The 16,525-nt window shown below is 46.4% G+C and overlaps 1 protein-coding gene across 1 annotated transcript; it reads left to right on the forward strand.

Moving 5' to 3' along the window:
• Positions 1-3,743: 3,743 nt before the first annotated feature.
• Positions 3,744-5,028, forward strand: LOC132230659 (prothymosin alpha-like). Its single transcript, XM_059688441.1, has one exon. It carries the CDS (start codon positions 3,894-3,896, stop codon positions 4,305-4,307), a length of 414 nt encoding a protein of 137 aa, XP_059544424.1. The 5' UTR covers positions 3,744-3,893; the 3' UTR covers positions 4,308-5,028.
• Positions 5,029-16,525: the final 11,497 nt, after the last annotated feature.

The raw sequence follows: 16,525 nt of genomic DNA on the forward strand, positions 1-16,525 counted from the left end.
GATATGGTGAGACTCCAAACCCAGACAAGAGCAGGATAACTCAGACGAGGGCCAAAGTTAAGAACCTTGAGAGGGAACCAGCCCGACGTCCAGAGAGGAGACCGTGGAGGACCCAGGAGGGCGGATCTTCTGCCTCTGCATCATGATGCAGAATGGGGAGTCAATGGGCAGAGGCAAGTTAGGGTGCAGCGAATGGACATATTGGGACTCACACCAGGGAGAGATATTTCAGAAACAATGAAAAGCAACATGATTATGAAGCATATTAAAATTCAAAAATATAAAACTGTATTTGTAAGCCCATTTTTAAGGCAGGAGAGTTATAATTCACTGCCTTCCCTTCTGTAGTTTCCCTTTTATTTTATTTTCATCAATGTGTTAACACTACTTAATGAAAGAAAATGCCACTTTTGTTCTCCAAGTGTTTGTCAGCACATCTAAGAATGCTACATGCCATGTTTGTTTTCTTCCTTGAGAAGAGACTGGAACCTTGGTGAACAACCCACCTGTGCTTACACAAAGTGCCTGTTAACCGAAAGCAACACCCCCAACTTTGAGCAATGCATTCGAATACCCTGGCGTGACCTCCAAACAAGGGCCTGATTGGAAATTATGTGGGTTCCATATGAAAAAAGGAGTTTGATTCGATTCTAGCCCAGGGTTTGTCAACTGCAGCACTGCTGACATTGTGTCAGATGGCCCTTCATTGAGGGGCTGTCCTGTGATTGTAGCATGATCAGCAGCATCCCCATCCCCAGCCACCACCCACCAGATGCCAGTTGCACTTCCTCAGTTAGGACAACCACAAATGTGTTAGGAGGTGTCCCAATGCCCCCAGCTGAGAACCAATGTAAGAGATTTGTGTACGCTAAAAGGCATGGTATGTTAATATGAGGCAGACTAAAGTAATTCTTTGGGATTTGATCTAACATAGCCCCAAGAAATACAAGAAAGAGCAGAAGTAACAATCAAAGTGTTTCACCAGCAATTTTACAGGTTTCCAGACCAGATAGTGATTAAAATGTCAAGTCAGAACGAGAATTAAGCTTGTTCCTTCTTGTATCTCCTTCCTCCTCCCCACCACCCCCAGCCTATGGTTCCCACTTCCTGTGAGCTAGAAGGAAGAACCAGGGGAACCCCAACTGGGGTCCATGGCTGCACCTCAGTGTAACATCCATACTCTCCCTGGTATTACTTGCAAAATACTGTGCATATGGCAATGTCTGGGACACTTTTGCCAGATTACCCAAGACACAAGAAGCCTAAGTCTACTTCCCTCCGGTATTACCCACTACCTCGTCTGTCCGTTTGTCAAACATGGCTCATTTGGAAACAATCATTGCATGTTCCTGCTAAATGTTACATGTTCAAACAGCAAAAGTGCTCATCTGTGTTCTATTCTTCTTTCACTATGCAGACTCTCACACTAAAACAATCCATTTTATAAGAAGTTAATTTTATAGCTGCACTTCAGTTTTACGTAGACTTTTAGCAAAAAACTTAAAACAAATTTGAAATGCTTTGACTTTTTGTGAAATAAATAAAACTATAGTGTTATAGTTTTATCTCACTTATCAAAGATGCAATTTTTCCATAGCTGGGCCACCTGAGCAGTACTGTTTCCTTTTGTTCCCATGAAGACCATGGCCAGGGCAGAGGACATGCTCAGGGTCAAGAAAAACACATTTCCTGCTACACAAGCAAGTCTGTGGTCTAAAGGATCATCAGGGAAAGTCTGGATCTAAAGCTCAACACAGAAGCACATCAACCAAGCCCTCCTTCAGTCACCTAGGTGTCAGTGCCCCATCAGTACACACTGGACATGGTCAGCAGAATAATAGCCCCACAAAGATGTCCACATCCTAACCCCTGGAACCCGAGACTGTGACGTGGCCAAAAAAGACTTTACAAATGAGATGAAGTTTAGGCTCTTGATTTAGGGAGGCTATCCTGGACTATCTGGGGGGGGCTCAATGCAATCATATGGCTTTTATAAGACAGAAGCAGGAGGGCCAACATCAGAGAAAACGGTGGGAGGACAGAAGCAAAGGTCAGAGTAGTGCAGGGCCACAAGCCAAGGATTTCATGTGGCCTCTAAAAGTTGGTAAAGTCAAGGAAATGGATTTTCCCCCAGAGCCTCCAGATAGAACCAGCCCTCCTACTTGTTCCTGGACTCCTGACATCCAGAATTGTAAGATAGAAGACCTCAACTGTTTTCAGCCACTAAGTTAGTAGTAATTTGTTATAGAAGCAATAGGAAACTAATATATTGATTTATTCACAAAGCAGCCAATTCTATCTGTGATCATGACCACTGACCCTGAGCAATAAGACCAGGGCAGGCTCCCAGACACCGTCCAGGACCTGCCTGCTGCACCTCTCTGTGCCAGGCACTGCTTGCAGCACTTCATATACATTCCCTCATTTAAGCCTCATCACAACATGCTGGGGTTAGAACAGTTACTACCTCACTTTAGAGCAGTGGTTCTCAACCTTCTGGCCCTTTAAATACAGTTCCTCATGTTGTGACACAACCATAAAATTATTTTCATTGCTATTTCATAACTGTAATGATGCTACTGTTATGAATCGTAATGTAAATATCTGATGTGCAGGCTGGTCTTAGGCGACCCCTGTGAAAGGGTCGTTCGACCGCCAAAGAAGTCGCAACCCACAGGTTGAGAACCGCTGCTTTAGAGGATCACTGAGCTTATTCCAGATCCAACAGGCAGTTGTCATTGATGAAGTCAGGACTAGAACTGGCAGTGTGATTCCAGAGCCTGAATCATTACATAACCTCCCTATTGCTGCTGGTTCTCCCTACATGTTGTATGTCTAATACACAGTGGAACGTCAGTACTCCAACTTAATTCATTCTAGTTCGAGAAGCAGTGTGTTTGAAAACAAATCATTTTTCCCATTAGAAACAATGTAAATTGAATTAATCTGTTCCAGACCCCCAAATGATTTCATTTTAACCTTTCTCATACACAGCACATATCTAAAGTACTGTTTAATCTATAAACACTCTTTTCTTAAATTTACCAAACCAACCCCTACTAGCCTTAAAGGAATCACTTTCAGCACTGATTCCAGGTGTCTTTCAGGAGGTCAGTGCGCAGCTTCTTCGCTTTTTCACATGTCACTGCCTCTGAAATGCTGTGAGCAGCTAACTGCTTTCCATTTATACAAATCAACCATTTTTCTTACTCTTCAATTGCCTGTGATCATTGTTCATGAGCCCTTTCACACCCTTAGCAACATTGATGGCCTCTTCATGTCTTAAAATTTTGTTAATCCTCAATTTCAACACCAAGAAAAGCAATATATATATATATATATATATATATATATATATATATATATATATATATATATAGAGAGAGAGAGAGAGAGAGAGAGAGAGAGAGAGAGAGAGAGAGAGAGAACAGTTTCCTGAGATGTTGACAACTTGAGGGATAGCCATAAACTGACTCATACTTGAGCATTCTCTCTTTGGTCTCCTGAAAGACACTTTTTGTCATGTTGAAGTATCAGCATGAAAGGCTTGTTGGGTCAAGAACTAAAGTTTTGCTGAACGACTGAGATATTTTTTTCTGTGAACAACTTGCTTGAAAACTGAATTGTTCAAGATTGGAGTTGTTCAAGAACCAAAGTTTGACTGTGATTTGTAAACCATCTTCTATGAATAAAGAATGTAGTTCTCGCCCACTGGCTGCTCTGATAAGCCATCTTTTATTGTTCCTGTGGCTCCCTCTCGGCTCGCTGCAACCACCTCCGCCGCCGCGCGCCTCCTCCACCGCCGCGGACTCCGGCAGCTTCTTCGCCAGAGTCCTCCAACTCTCGCTTTTTTTTAAAAAATCCGCTGCATAGGATCACCGGCGTGCCCCACCATGTCAGACATGGCCGTGGACACCAGCTCCGAGATCACCACCAAGGACTTAAAGGAGAAGAAGGAAGTTGTGGAGGAGGCAGAGAATGGAAGAGATGCACCTGCGAATGGGAACGCTAATGAGGAAAATGGGGAGCAGGAGGCTGATAATGAGGTAGATGAAGAAGAGGAAGAAGGAGGGGAGGAGGAGGAGGAGGAGGAGGAGGAGGAGGAGGAGGAGGAGGAGGAGGAGGAGGAGGAGGAGGAAGAGGAGGAGGAGGAGGGGGAGGAGGAGGAGGAAGAGGAAGGTGATGGTGAGGAAGAGGATGGAGATGAAGATGAGGCGGCTGAGGCAGCTACAGGCAAACGGGCAGCTGAAGATGATGAGGATGAGGATGTTGACACCAAGAAGCAGAAGACCGATGAGGATGACTAGACAGCAAAAAAAGGAAAAGTTAAAGGCCTCGGTGACCTATTCACCCTCCACTTTCCGTCTCAGAATCTAAACGTGGTCACCTTTGAGTAGAGACTCCCGCCCACCTGCCCACCCACCCACCTCAGGCAGCGCCACCTGCAGATGACACGCACTCTCCACCACCCAACCAAAACCACAACGTGAATTTGCAACAGGGGAGGAAAAAAGAGCCAAAACTTCCAAGGCCCTGCTCTGCTTTTTTTCTTAAAGGTACTTTAAAAAGGAAAATTTGTTTGTATTTTTTATTTACATTTTATATTTTTGTACATATTGTTAGGGGTCAGCCATTTTTAATGATCTTGGGATGACCAAACCAGCCTTTGGAGCATTCTCTGTCCTACTTCTGACTTTACTTGTGGTGTGACCATGTTCATTATAATCTCAAAGGAGAAAAAAAACCTTGTAAAAAAAGCAAAAACAACAACAAAAAAAAAAACAATCTTATTCCGAGCATTCCAGTAACTTTTTGTGTATGTACTTAGCTGTACTATAAGTAGTTGGTTTGTATGAGATGGTTAAAAAGGCCAAAGATAAAAAGGTTTCTTTTTTTCCCTTTTTTTGTCTATGAAATTGCTGTTTATTTTTTTTTGGCCTGTTTGATGTATGTGTGAAACAATGTTGTCCACAATAAACAGGAATTTTATTTTGCTGAGTTGTTCTAACAAAAAAAAAAAAAAAAGAATGTAGTTCTCTATAAATAAACATTACATTTTGGTCACCATGTCATGTAAAAATAGCTGGGAGATCTCACCAAATCAGGAGGGTTGGTTTGAGATAGTCTGACCTAAAATAGGGGCTACATGGAAAAGAAAAAATTTCTTTTTGAATCAGGGGGACTCCAAAGAAATTCACCGAGACTTAGCTGGAGAGCCGTCAAGAGGTCCCATGGCACAGACAGAAAACACACAGCTGGAATCTACTGTCAACACGTGGGCACTGGACACCAAAGGCGCTGCTCTGGGTCCAGCCTCGCCTCTCTCATGGCTGCGATAAAATGCATCCCCCCAGGAAAGGATCAGCAGATCCATCCACATGCACCCTGGAAAGTAGGAAAAGAGAAGAACAGATGACCCTCAAAGAAGGCTTATTACTGAATGAAAACTTTTATAGGTCACCATTGCTTCTTAAAATTTTAGCAAATTATTATAAGTTTAGCATTGTTTTATTTTTTTAAAACCTTATTTAATAAAACTATGGTTATTTTATTGGCTGGGCTACTGCCAAGTAAAAAGTTAAGTTTATTACTAAACCTCTGTTTTCTGGAGTCACTTTGCTGTTACAATTGAGGTCATTTTGGGAAAGAAAAGACAAATCATCTATAATTGCATAACTCTGGAAGCTACTTTTCTCTATTATTTTATTCTTTCTTACTAGTAGCCCGGTGCACGAAATTCGTGCACTGGGGTAGGAGGGGAAAGGGGCCCCTCAGTCTGGCCTTCACCCTCTCCAATCTGAGACCCCTCAGGGAATGTCCAACTACCTGTTTGTGCCCACACTTTTAACAGATAACAGCTCCATTGTTGTTTCTTTCTTATGCTTAAAACCATTGGAATTAGTAGGTATTCAAAGTGTGTATACATTTTGGGGGGACACCCTGTATATTTCTAGTCAGCGGTGAAAGAAACCAACAGCAGATTTGGAACCCCAGACAGTGAACCTCGCTCACTCCCCACATGTCTCCCCACTTCACTTTCCACCTTCATGGGCAGCAGGAGAATCAACATTTTCTCTCATTAATTCGGAAAAGCACGTCCTGTCACCCGCTGCCTGGCAGGAGTGCACTAGGCCCCAAGCAAGCGAGGCTCAGTCAGGGCAGCCTTCGCTCATGGGTGCTGGCACCCAAAGTGCACATTCCTTCTCTACAGTCACCCGGACTATCCCACTGTTTCACTGAGAGGACGGAATTCCTCTCCACCTCTGGGTTCTTGATCTTGAACATTGACCGAAGGCACCTCGGCGAGGGCTGCCCGCGCCCACCAGGTGTGTCTGTCTGCACCCGCTCCTGCCTCAGCACCTGCATTAACCCCCAGAGGTGATCTTGTAGCTACACTGGCCTCTGTGGGAACAGGGCATCACCACTCCGCCCTCTCACTATCATCTCACAGGCGCCCACTCTCAGCACCCAGAACACCCAGACACTCTCCAAAGGACGTGAGCGCATCAGAGGGGATGTGTGCACATCCTGTAGGGGTGTTAGGCATGCTGGGTTGATGGAAGTGCAGTGGAGAGGCGGGGGGAACTTGTGCACGCCTTGGTTTGCAACTGTTGCAAGCCCGGGAGGGTGACAGTGTGCTGGGGGATGTTCACATGCCAGGGGGGATGTGCACACTGGAGTCTCTGGCTTTGCAGATCCGCAAACCCCCATGGTGCGGCCAGGAGGACGTCAGTCTGGCCCGCCACGGTGGCTGTCCCTGCGATCCTGCACCTTCTGGGCCAGGAGGCGGATCTTGAGCAGCCACTTCTGGGCACTGATGGCCTGCTGGCGCTCCTTCAGCTCAGCCTGCAGGCTCCACTTGGCGCGCTCACAGCTGTCACCACCGCCATGTGGGGAGTACAGGCCGCCCACCGCCGGCCTGCCTCCCCTGTCCAGAGGCTCTCTGTGCTGCTCACCTGCCCAGAGTGACTGGGGCTGGGCTGAAGCCAGGCATCCTGCCCTGCCCAACCCCGGCCGATCCGGCCCTGTGCGAGCTGCCACCCCGCCGGGAAGGGTCACAGATCCAGGTCCCAAGACTGCGGACAGTCTCAAGCGCTGCCCCCTGCCCAGCAGGGTCACAGATCCATGTCTTGGTCCCATGGACAGCCTCAAGCACTGTCCCCCTCCCGGCAGGGTTCCAGATCCATGTCTTGGTCCCATGGACAGCCTCAAGCACTGCCCCCCGCCCGGCAGGGTCACAGATCCTGGTCCCAGGACCGCGGACAGCCTCAAGCGCTGCCCCCCACCTGCCAGGATATGGATCCGGGTCCCAGACCGCTGACAGCCTCAAGCACTCCCCACCACCCACCAAGTCACGGATCCGGGTCCCAGACGGGGGACAGCCTCAAGCACTGCCCCCCACCCAGCAGGGTCACAGATCTGGGTTCCAGACCGTGGACAGCCTCAAGCACTGCCCCCCACCCGGCAGGGTCACAGATCCGGGTCCCGGGACCGCGGACAGCCTCAAGCACTGGCCCCCACCCAGCAGGGTCACAGATCCGGGTCCTGGACCGTGGACAGCCTTTCCCGCTGCCGCCTGCCTTCAGTATGCAAATTAGCTGCCATCTTGTTGCTTCAGGGTGGGGGTCCCCACTGGCATGCCTGGCCAGTCTGGGTGAGGGGATGGTGGCTGTTTTTAGGCTGGCGGGCAACTGAGGCTCCCAACCACTCCTTTTTTCTTTTTCCGTTTTTATTTTGGAATTTATTTACCTTCTATGGCTGTCACTGGAGCTGAGAGCTGGTTTGAGCTCTGAGGCCCAGCTGCAACTCTGAGACCTCGGCTGCTGAAAGCAGGGATCTGGGTTTCTTTGGGTTCTATAATTGTAACACTGTTGCGATCCTGCTGGCTGAAGCCCGGCTGGCTGAAAGCAGGTTTCTGGGGAATATTTACCTTCTATATTTGCAACAATGTTTCTTAGAGTTGCAGCTGAGAGGCCGGCAGCAGCAGGCGGGGAACCTTGGCTTCCTCCGTCACTGCAGCAAGCAAGCATCCTGTTCACTTCAGTGCCTGGCTGCTGGCCACCATCTTGGTTGGCAGTTAGTTTGCATATCACCCTGATTAGCCAATGGGAAGGGTAGTGAAGTTACGGCTAATTACCATGATTCTCTTTTATTATATAGGACTAGAGGCCCGGTGCACAAAAATTTGTGCGCTCGGGGGGGAGGGGTGTCCCGCAGCCCGGCCTGTGCCCTCTCGCAGTCTGGGACCCCTTGGGAGATAACGCCCTGCTGGCTTAGGCCTGCTCCCGGGTGGCAGAGGGCAGGCCCAATCCCTAGGTGCAGCCCCTGGTTGGGCTCAGAGCAGGGCCTATTGGAGAGTTGGGGCGCCACCCCCTGTCATGCACAGAGCAGGGCCCATCAGGGGGTTGGGGCGCCGCCCTCTATCACCCACAGAGCAGGGCCGATCAGGGGGTTGGGGCTCCGCCACTCTCACACTCAAGGCAGGGAGGTTATGGCTCTACCACATCACAAACAGAGCAGGGCCCGTGGGGGGCGGGGGAGGTTGGGGCACCACACCCTGTCACACACAGAGCCGCAGGGCGATCAGGGGGTTGGGGAGCTCCCCCCTATCAGGCACAGAGCAGGGCTGATCAGGGGGTTGGGGCGCCTTCCCCTGTCACGAACAGAGCAGGGTGGATAGGGAGGTTGTGGCCCCGCCCCCTGTCACACACAGAGCCGCAGGGCGATCAGGGGGTTTGGGCGCTGCCCCCTGTCACGCTGATCCCGGTGCTGGGAGGCATATTACCCTTTTACTATATAAGGTAGAGGCCTGGTGCACGGGTGGGTGCTGGCTGGTTTGCCCTGAAGGGTGTCCTGGATCAGGGTGGGGGTCCCCACTGGGGTGCCTGGCCAGCCTGGGTGAGAGGATGATGGCTGTTTGTAGCTGGTCACACACCCTTCAGGGTGGGGGTCCCCACTGGGGTGCTTATCCAGCCTGGGTGAGGGGATGATGGCTATTTGCAGCTGGTCACACACCCTTCAGGGTGGGGGTCCCCACTGGGGTGCCTGGCCAGTCTGGGTGAGGGGCTGAGGGCTGTTTTCAGGCTGGGGGTGACTGAAGCTCCCAACTGCTTTTTTTTCCTTTTTCTCTTTTTATTCTGGGCCAGCTTTAGCTTTGAGGCTTGGCTCCAGCTCTTAGGCCTCCGCTGCTGAAGGTAGGTTTCTGGCCTTTGCTTACAATGTTGCGATTCTGCTGGCTGAAGCCCGGGACTAAAGCAGGTTTCTGGGGTTTTGTTTAGCTTCTATATTTGTTACATAGTTGCTTAGAGTTGCAGCCCAGAGGCCTGCAGCGGCAGGCAGGGAACGTTGGAGCCCTCCGTCACTGAAGCAAGCAAGCCTCATGTTAGTTTCAAGCTGCCTGGCTGCCGGCCGCCATCTTGGCTGGCAGTTAATTTGCATATTGCCCTGATTAGCCAATGGGAAGGGTAGTGGTCGTACGCCAATTACCATGTTTCTCTTTTATTAGATAGGATATGCATGTATGTTTTTAGCTCAAATAATTTGAAAGCACATAACAAATATATATATACCAGTTTGGGAAATTAGAAAATAAACAAAACAAAGTTATTGGAAACTCCACCCAAAGATAAGAGTCATCATGCACAGCTCCTTTGTTTACTGTGGTAATACAGACATAACATGGAATTAAACACTTAAGTGTACAGTTTGAAACACTATGTATTAAGTATCTTCACATTGTTGTTCTACTATGGGACCATCCACCCACAGAACTCTTTTCACCTTGCAAAACCGAAACTCTGTGCCATTAAACAGTGAGGCCCATCTCCTTTCCCCCAGCTTCTGGCAGAGACTTTCTCTCTCTGAATTTGCCTACCCTAGGAACCTGATATACATAGAATCATCCAGTGTTTACCCTTTTGTAACAGACTTATTTCACTTAGAAAAATATCCTCAAGTTTCATCCATGTAGTAGCATATGTCAAAAATTCCTTCTCTTTTAAGGTGGAACAATGTTCCATTGTATGTATAAATCACATTTTGTTCATTCATTCATCCATCCATGGACACTGAGTTGCTTCTACCTCTTGGCGATTGTGAATAATGCCGCTATGGCCCTAGCCAGTGTGGCTCAGTTGGTTGAGCATCATCCCATGCATCAAGATGTTGTCAGTTGAATTCTAGGTCAGGGCATGTTCCGATGTTTCAGGTTTGATCCCCAGTAGGGAGCCTGCAGAAGGCAGCCAATCAATGATTGTTTCTCATCATTGATATTTTTATCTCTTTCTCCCTCTCCCTTCTCCCTGAAATCAATAAAATATATATATAAAGTAAAATCAATCTAATCAATTAAATAAAACACCAAAGGGAAACAAGCTGTAGAGGCTCTAAAGCAGTGGTTCTCAACCTTCCTAATGCCGCGACCCTTTAATACAGTTCCTCCTGTTGTGGTGACCCCCAACCATAAAATTATTTTCATTGCTACTTCATAACTATAATTTGGCTACTGTTATGAATCCTAATGTAAATATCAGATATGCAGGATGTATTTTCATTGTTACAAATTGAACATAATTAAAGCATAGTGATTAATCATGAAAACAATATGTAATTATATATGTGTTTTCCAGTGGTCTTAGGTGACCCCTGTGAAAGGGTCTTTCGACCCTCATAGGGGTTGCGACCCACAGGATGAGAACCACTGCTCTAAAGGAAGTATTGTCTAAAACTCCTGCTCTGGGACATCCAAATTATAAACTCCCCTCCTTCCTTTCCACACATGAAAGTAAAGGAAATGCTTTAGAAGTTCTAATTCAGAAACATGGAGATCATCATAGGCCTACAGGGTATTATAGTCAGCAACTACATTCAGTAGGAAAAAGCTCCATTCCTGTAAAAGGGTGCTCTCTACTACAGCTATCTAAACTAATAAAAGACAAACATGCAAATTGACCATACCTTTGCTACACCTTAAGCCATGCCCAACAGCCAATCAGAGCGACTATATGCAAATTAACCCAACCAAGATGGCAGCCAGTAACCCCAATGGGGAATCCCACCCTACAGGGGGTGTGGCCAGCTTGAAAACAGCCATCATCCCCTCACCCAGGCTGGCCAGGCACCCCAGTGGGGACCCCCACCCTGAAGGGGGTGTGACCAGCTGCAAACAGCCATTATCCCCTCATCCAGGCTGGCCAGGCACCCCAGTGGGACCCCCACCTGATCCGGGACACCCTTCAGGACAAACCAGCTGGCCCCCACACGTGCACCAGGCCTCTATCCTATATAATAAAAGAGTAATATGCAAATTGACCCTAACAGCAGAAAGACTGGGAATGACTGGTCACTATGACACACACTGACCACCAGGGTGCAGATGCTCAATGCAGGAGCTGCCCCCTGGTGGTCAGTGCACTCTCACAGGGGGAGCTCTGGTCAGCCACAAGCCAGGCTGATGGCTGCCAGCACAGTGGTGGTGGCGGGAGCCTCTCTCACCTCCTCAGCAGCACTAAGGATGTCCAACTTCAGCTTAGGTCTGCTCCCCGCTGGTAAGTGGACATCCCCCGAGGGCTGCTGGGCTGCCAGAGGGATGGATGTCTGACTGCCAGCTTGGGCCCGATCCTCCAGGGAGCGGGCCTAAGCCAGCAAGTAGACATCCCCTGAGGGGTCCCAGACTGCAAGAGGGCATAGGACGGGCTGAGGGACCCCCTCGAGTGCACAAATATTTTTGCACCGGGCCTCTAGTCCTATCTAATAATAGACAAACATGGTAATTAACTGTACCTCCAACATGCTTCCCATTGACTAATCAGGACGATATGCAAATTAACTGCCAACCAAGATAGCGGCTGGCAGCCAGGCAGCTGAAGTGAACATGAGGCTTACTTGCTCCAGTGATGGAGGAAGCCAAGGTTCCCTGCCTGCCGCAGCCCCGCTCTGAGCTGCAATCTAAGAAACAATGTTGCAATTATAGAAGCTAAACAAACCCAGAAACCTGCTTTCAGCCAGCCGGGCCTCAGAGCTGAAGCTGCAACAGTGTTTCAATTATAAAAGCCAAACAAACCCAGATACCTGCTTTCAGCAGCCGAGGTCTCAGAGCTGGAGTCGAGCCTCAGAACTAAAGCCCGCTCTTATTTCCAGTGACAGCCATAGAAGGTAAATAAATCCTAGAATTAAAAAAAGAAAAAAAGGAGAGGTTGGGAGCTACAATAACCCACCAGCCTGAAAACGGCCCTCAGCCCCTCACCCAGACTGACCAGGCACCCCAGTGGGGACCCCCCAACCCTGAAGGGGATGTGACCAGCTGCAAACAACCATCGTCCCCTCATCCAGGCTGGCCAGGCATCCAAGCAGGACCACCACCCTGATCCGGGACACCCTTCCGGGCAAACCAGCCGGCCCCCACCCAGGCACCAGGCCTCTATCCTATATAATAAAAGGGTAATATGCAAATTGACCCTAACAGCAGAAAGACTGGGAATGACTGTTCACTATGACACACACTGACCACCAGGGGTCAGACGCTCAATGCAGGAGCTGCCCCCTGGTGGTCAGTGAGCTCCCACAGAGGGGAGCTCTACTCAGCCACAAGCCAGGCTGATGGCTGCCAGTACAGCGGTGGTGGTGGGAGCCTCTCCTGCCTCCTCAGCAGCGCTAAGGATGTCCGACTGCAATTTAGGCCTGCTCCCCACTGGCACATGGACATCCCCCGAGTGCTGCCGGGCTGCCAGAGGGATGTATGATTGCCATCTTAGGCCCAATCCCCCAGGGAGCGGGCCTAAGCCAGCAGGGTGTCATCCCCTGAGGGGTCCCAGACTGTGAGAGGGCATAGGCCGGGCTGAGGGACCTCCTCCCCCCCCCCAAGTGCACAAATTTTTGTGCACTGGGCCTCTAGTATTACATAAACAGACCAAAGATATTTTCATGGGCTCTCCTTTAACTATTTATGTTCCGAATCTGTTGAATCTTCACTGAACTCTCATCACACTCAACACTTCTCTGTCAGTCGATTGACTTCTCATAAAATGCTCCTACTTTCTACACATTACATTGTTTTAACTCAGTGTAATTGCCTTAACCCTACAAAACTTTGTTACCCTCTTTACCAAAAAAAAAAAAGACACCCAGAATTGTATTTAGTTTACTAACCACTTCTTGTTCCTAGGGATGATTTTCAGGAAACTCTTATTGATAATACTGACTTAATTTGGTTCACAGATAAACCTTATCTGAAAAATAAATAGGAAAATTAGCTTATGACTTTGGAATGTTATGCAGACAGCAAGGCTTCTTAACTTCCTCAGGAAAGTCCATAAAAATGGAAAATTATTTGCAAAATTTTTAAACACCAAACAATGGACAATGATCAAATCCCCAGGACATTCTAAAGTTACCACCATGAAAGCAAAAGGAAATCATTTTTCAAATGCTGCAGCTAAGCAGGCAGCACTGAACAATCAAGTTATCCAAACCTAAGAAGTTCTTTACTTTCTGTTAAATAAAAAAAAAAAAGACTATCTTTTCCATTTTCAATAGAGAGCTATGAATAAATACTATGGCAACAAAAAGGGGGCACCTTTGACCCAGACAGACAGATATGCCTTAGAACCAATCAGAAATCTATTTTACCTCTAGAGTCCCAATTCCCTGTACTTCAACTTATATATGAACTACCACATTGGGGTCCTGAAAGATGATCTCATGGAGTAAACAATATTACTGGACACCTTCTCCTACAGTAGCTCATAAAGTGCACAACAGATGTTCTAACTGTCCAAAATGTAACCCAGAAAGCCACTCCATGGATCCCAAGGACATTTCCTACTTCCTTTAGGTCAGTGATGGCGAACCTATGACATGCGTGTCAGAGGTGACATGCAAACTCATTTTTTTGGTTGATTTTTCTTTGTAAAATAGCATTTAAATATGTAAAATAAATATCAAAAATATAAGTCTCTGTTTTACTATGGTTGCAAATATCAAAAAACTTCTATATGTGACACGGCACCAGAGTTAAGTTAGGGTTTTTCAAAATGCTGACACGCTGAGCTCCAAAGGTTTCCCATCACTGCTTTAGGTCCATTTGTGGTATGGCAACTGGATTTTATCCCAATGCCACCATTTCAGGAATACAAATATATATATTAGTGATTTTTATGTTTTCTCTGGGTTAAGGCATTCCCTGCTGGGGAACAACAGCCTTTAGGGTTGGTAAATTGCTGTAAGTAAAAATAATTCCCAATGGGGAATTCCCTCTGAATTACATAGTGACTGAGAGACCAATTTCCCTGGGAAAATAATAAAAATCCATGTGTACATTTGGGCTATACTACAGCATTGCCATTGTGCTTGTCATCCCCAGTGTTCTGGACTGGGGTAACGTAGCTAAAAGTATAATCAAATTCAAGTAGCCAAAATTTCAGAAGCTTTTAATCTCCCCTGGGTGAGCTTCTTTGGAATTCTGCTGACTACATCAAGTAAATGTCAAAGTAAGAAACATTCAAACCTGTGAAGAATTTCTGTCAGCCAAACTGTCAATAATCTGCCTGGAAGCAAAATCTCAAGGGACTAAGACAATGGTCCAGAGAATGGCAGTTTTGCCCCTTATTTTATACATTTACAATCAAAAGAGAAGACTCGAGTTGGTTACATGAAATTCAAAGTAAAGATTAACCTTTGTCAGGGAAGATACAGGCCTAGGACATGACTACCCACCATATAAAGTTTTCATTTCACCCAAGAAACCAGAAATACCAATCAGAAAGGATATGTGCACCCATATGTTCATAGCAGCACAATTCACCATAGCTAAGATCTGGAAACAGCCTAAGTGCCCATCAGTAGATGAATGGATTAGAAAACAGTGGTACATCTACACGATGGAATACTATGCTGCTCTAAAAAGGAAGGAACTCTTACCATTTGCAATGGCATGGATGGAACTGGAGAGCATTATGCTAAGTGAAATAAGCCAGTCAATGATGGAAAAATACCACACGATCTCACTCATTCATGGATAATAAAGACCATTATAAACTTATGAACAATAATAGATACAGAGGCAGAGCTGCCTCAAACAGATTGTCAAACTGCAGCGGGAAGGCCGGGGAGGGTTGGGGTGCAGGAGGGAGGGAGGTAAGAGATCAACCGAAGGACTTGTATGCATGCATATAAGCATAACCAATGGACATAAGACTCTGGGGGGTAGGGGAGGCCAGGGGATTGTCAAGGGCAGGGGGGAAAAAAGGACACATATGTAATATCCTTTGCAATACTTCAAGCAATAAAACAATTAAAAAAACACACACACAATATAAATCCATAAAAAAAAAATGCCTTCACCCCATATACGAAAATGCCAGCTAAATGCAAAGGCCCAACACGACTACATCAGAAGCAGCTAAATTTCCACGATTTTGTATATGATGGCCAAAAAAACTATAGACAGGCTGTTGATATATTCCTCCTAAGTTATTAAAAAATCAATTTCCAAACCTTCATACTAAAATAGCTCAAGAAGGGATAGCAGAGAGACTTTGCAAATGGTTTTTCTCCATCCAAAGGCGAACTACAGTGAACTTTATTTGTAACAAAAGATAATTTAGCAATAAGAACAAAGTCAGTAAATAGAGGGTTTCCAGACATATCATTTGGGGCCCAAGAAATGCCATCTTTGGCATAAATAGTATTGGTCTGTCATTTCTTACCTTGGCAGCAAGATGTTCTGTAGGTGGAAGGAAGTTGTTCTTACTCATTGGCTTGGAAGGTCTCTATTTTAATCCTTTCAAGGTAGAAGATTCTGATATAACCCCCCAAAAGGTTCAATAAATAGACAGAGATCTTTTTATAAAAGATAATCGATATTTAATAGAATAATTTAACTCTGGGGAAATATCACATCATCAATATAACATGACATCTAATTTTTGGGAGGCATTTTGCTTAATTTACTGTTTTGTCATTACTGTTCGGGGGGAGGGTGTTGACTGTTGTTGTTGGGAGGGTGTCTGTTTTAGCTTTCCTGGTTGTTCTATGCAGAAGCAGGTGTGTTAGATGTGGTGGTCCCACTTCTGCCACATCCCCATTATGAATAAATCTCTAAAAAGAGAATTCCAAGACCCTTAAGGCAAGTTGACGGGAAGATGTTGAAGAAGCCCTAGTTTCATACCTCAGCCAATTCCTAATAGCACTAAATTTTTTCACCACTCCAGTGACTTCTTCATTTCCAACATCAAGGGTGCAATTTGCTCCCCAGTAAGAACCAAATGGGACTCTTTCTTGTTTTTATATATTTAGTTAATTATTTTTCATTCATCAACTACTGTGTTTCTCCTTTATGCCAGGCAGTATGTTAAACTAGTCAGGTCACGGTGATTAAGAGAAAGATTCTGTCAGCCAGAAGTTTATGGATAACCAGCTCCCAAGATAACCGAATTCCCTCCTGTGGCTCCTATTCTTTTGAGCAGAATTATTTCTTCTTTTTTTTTTAATATTTTTTATTGATTAAGATATTACATATGTGTACCCT

This window comes from Myotis daubentonii, chromosome 3 (genome assembly GCF_963259705.1).
Source record: "Myotis daubentonii chromosome 3, mMyoDau2.1, whole genome shotgun sequence".
NCBI classification, from domain to species: Eukaryota; Metazoa; Chordata; class Mammalia; order Chiroptera; family Vespertilionidae; genus Myotis; species Myotis daubentonii.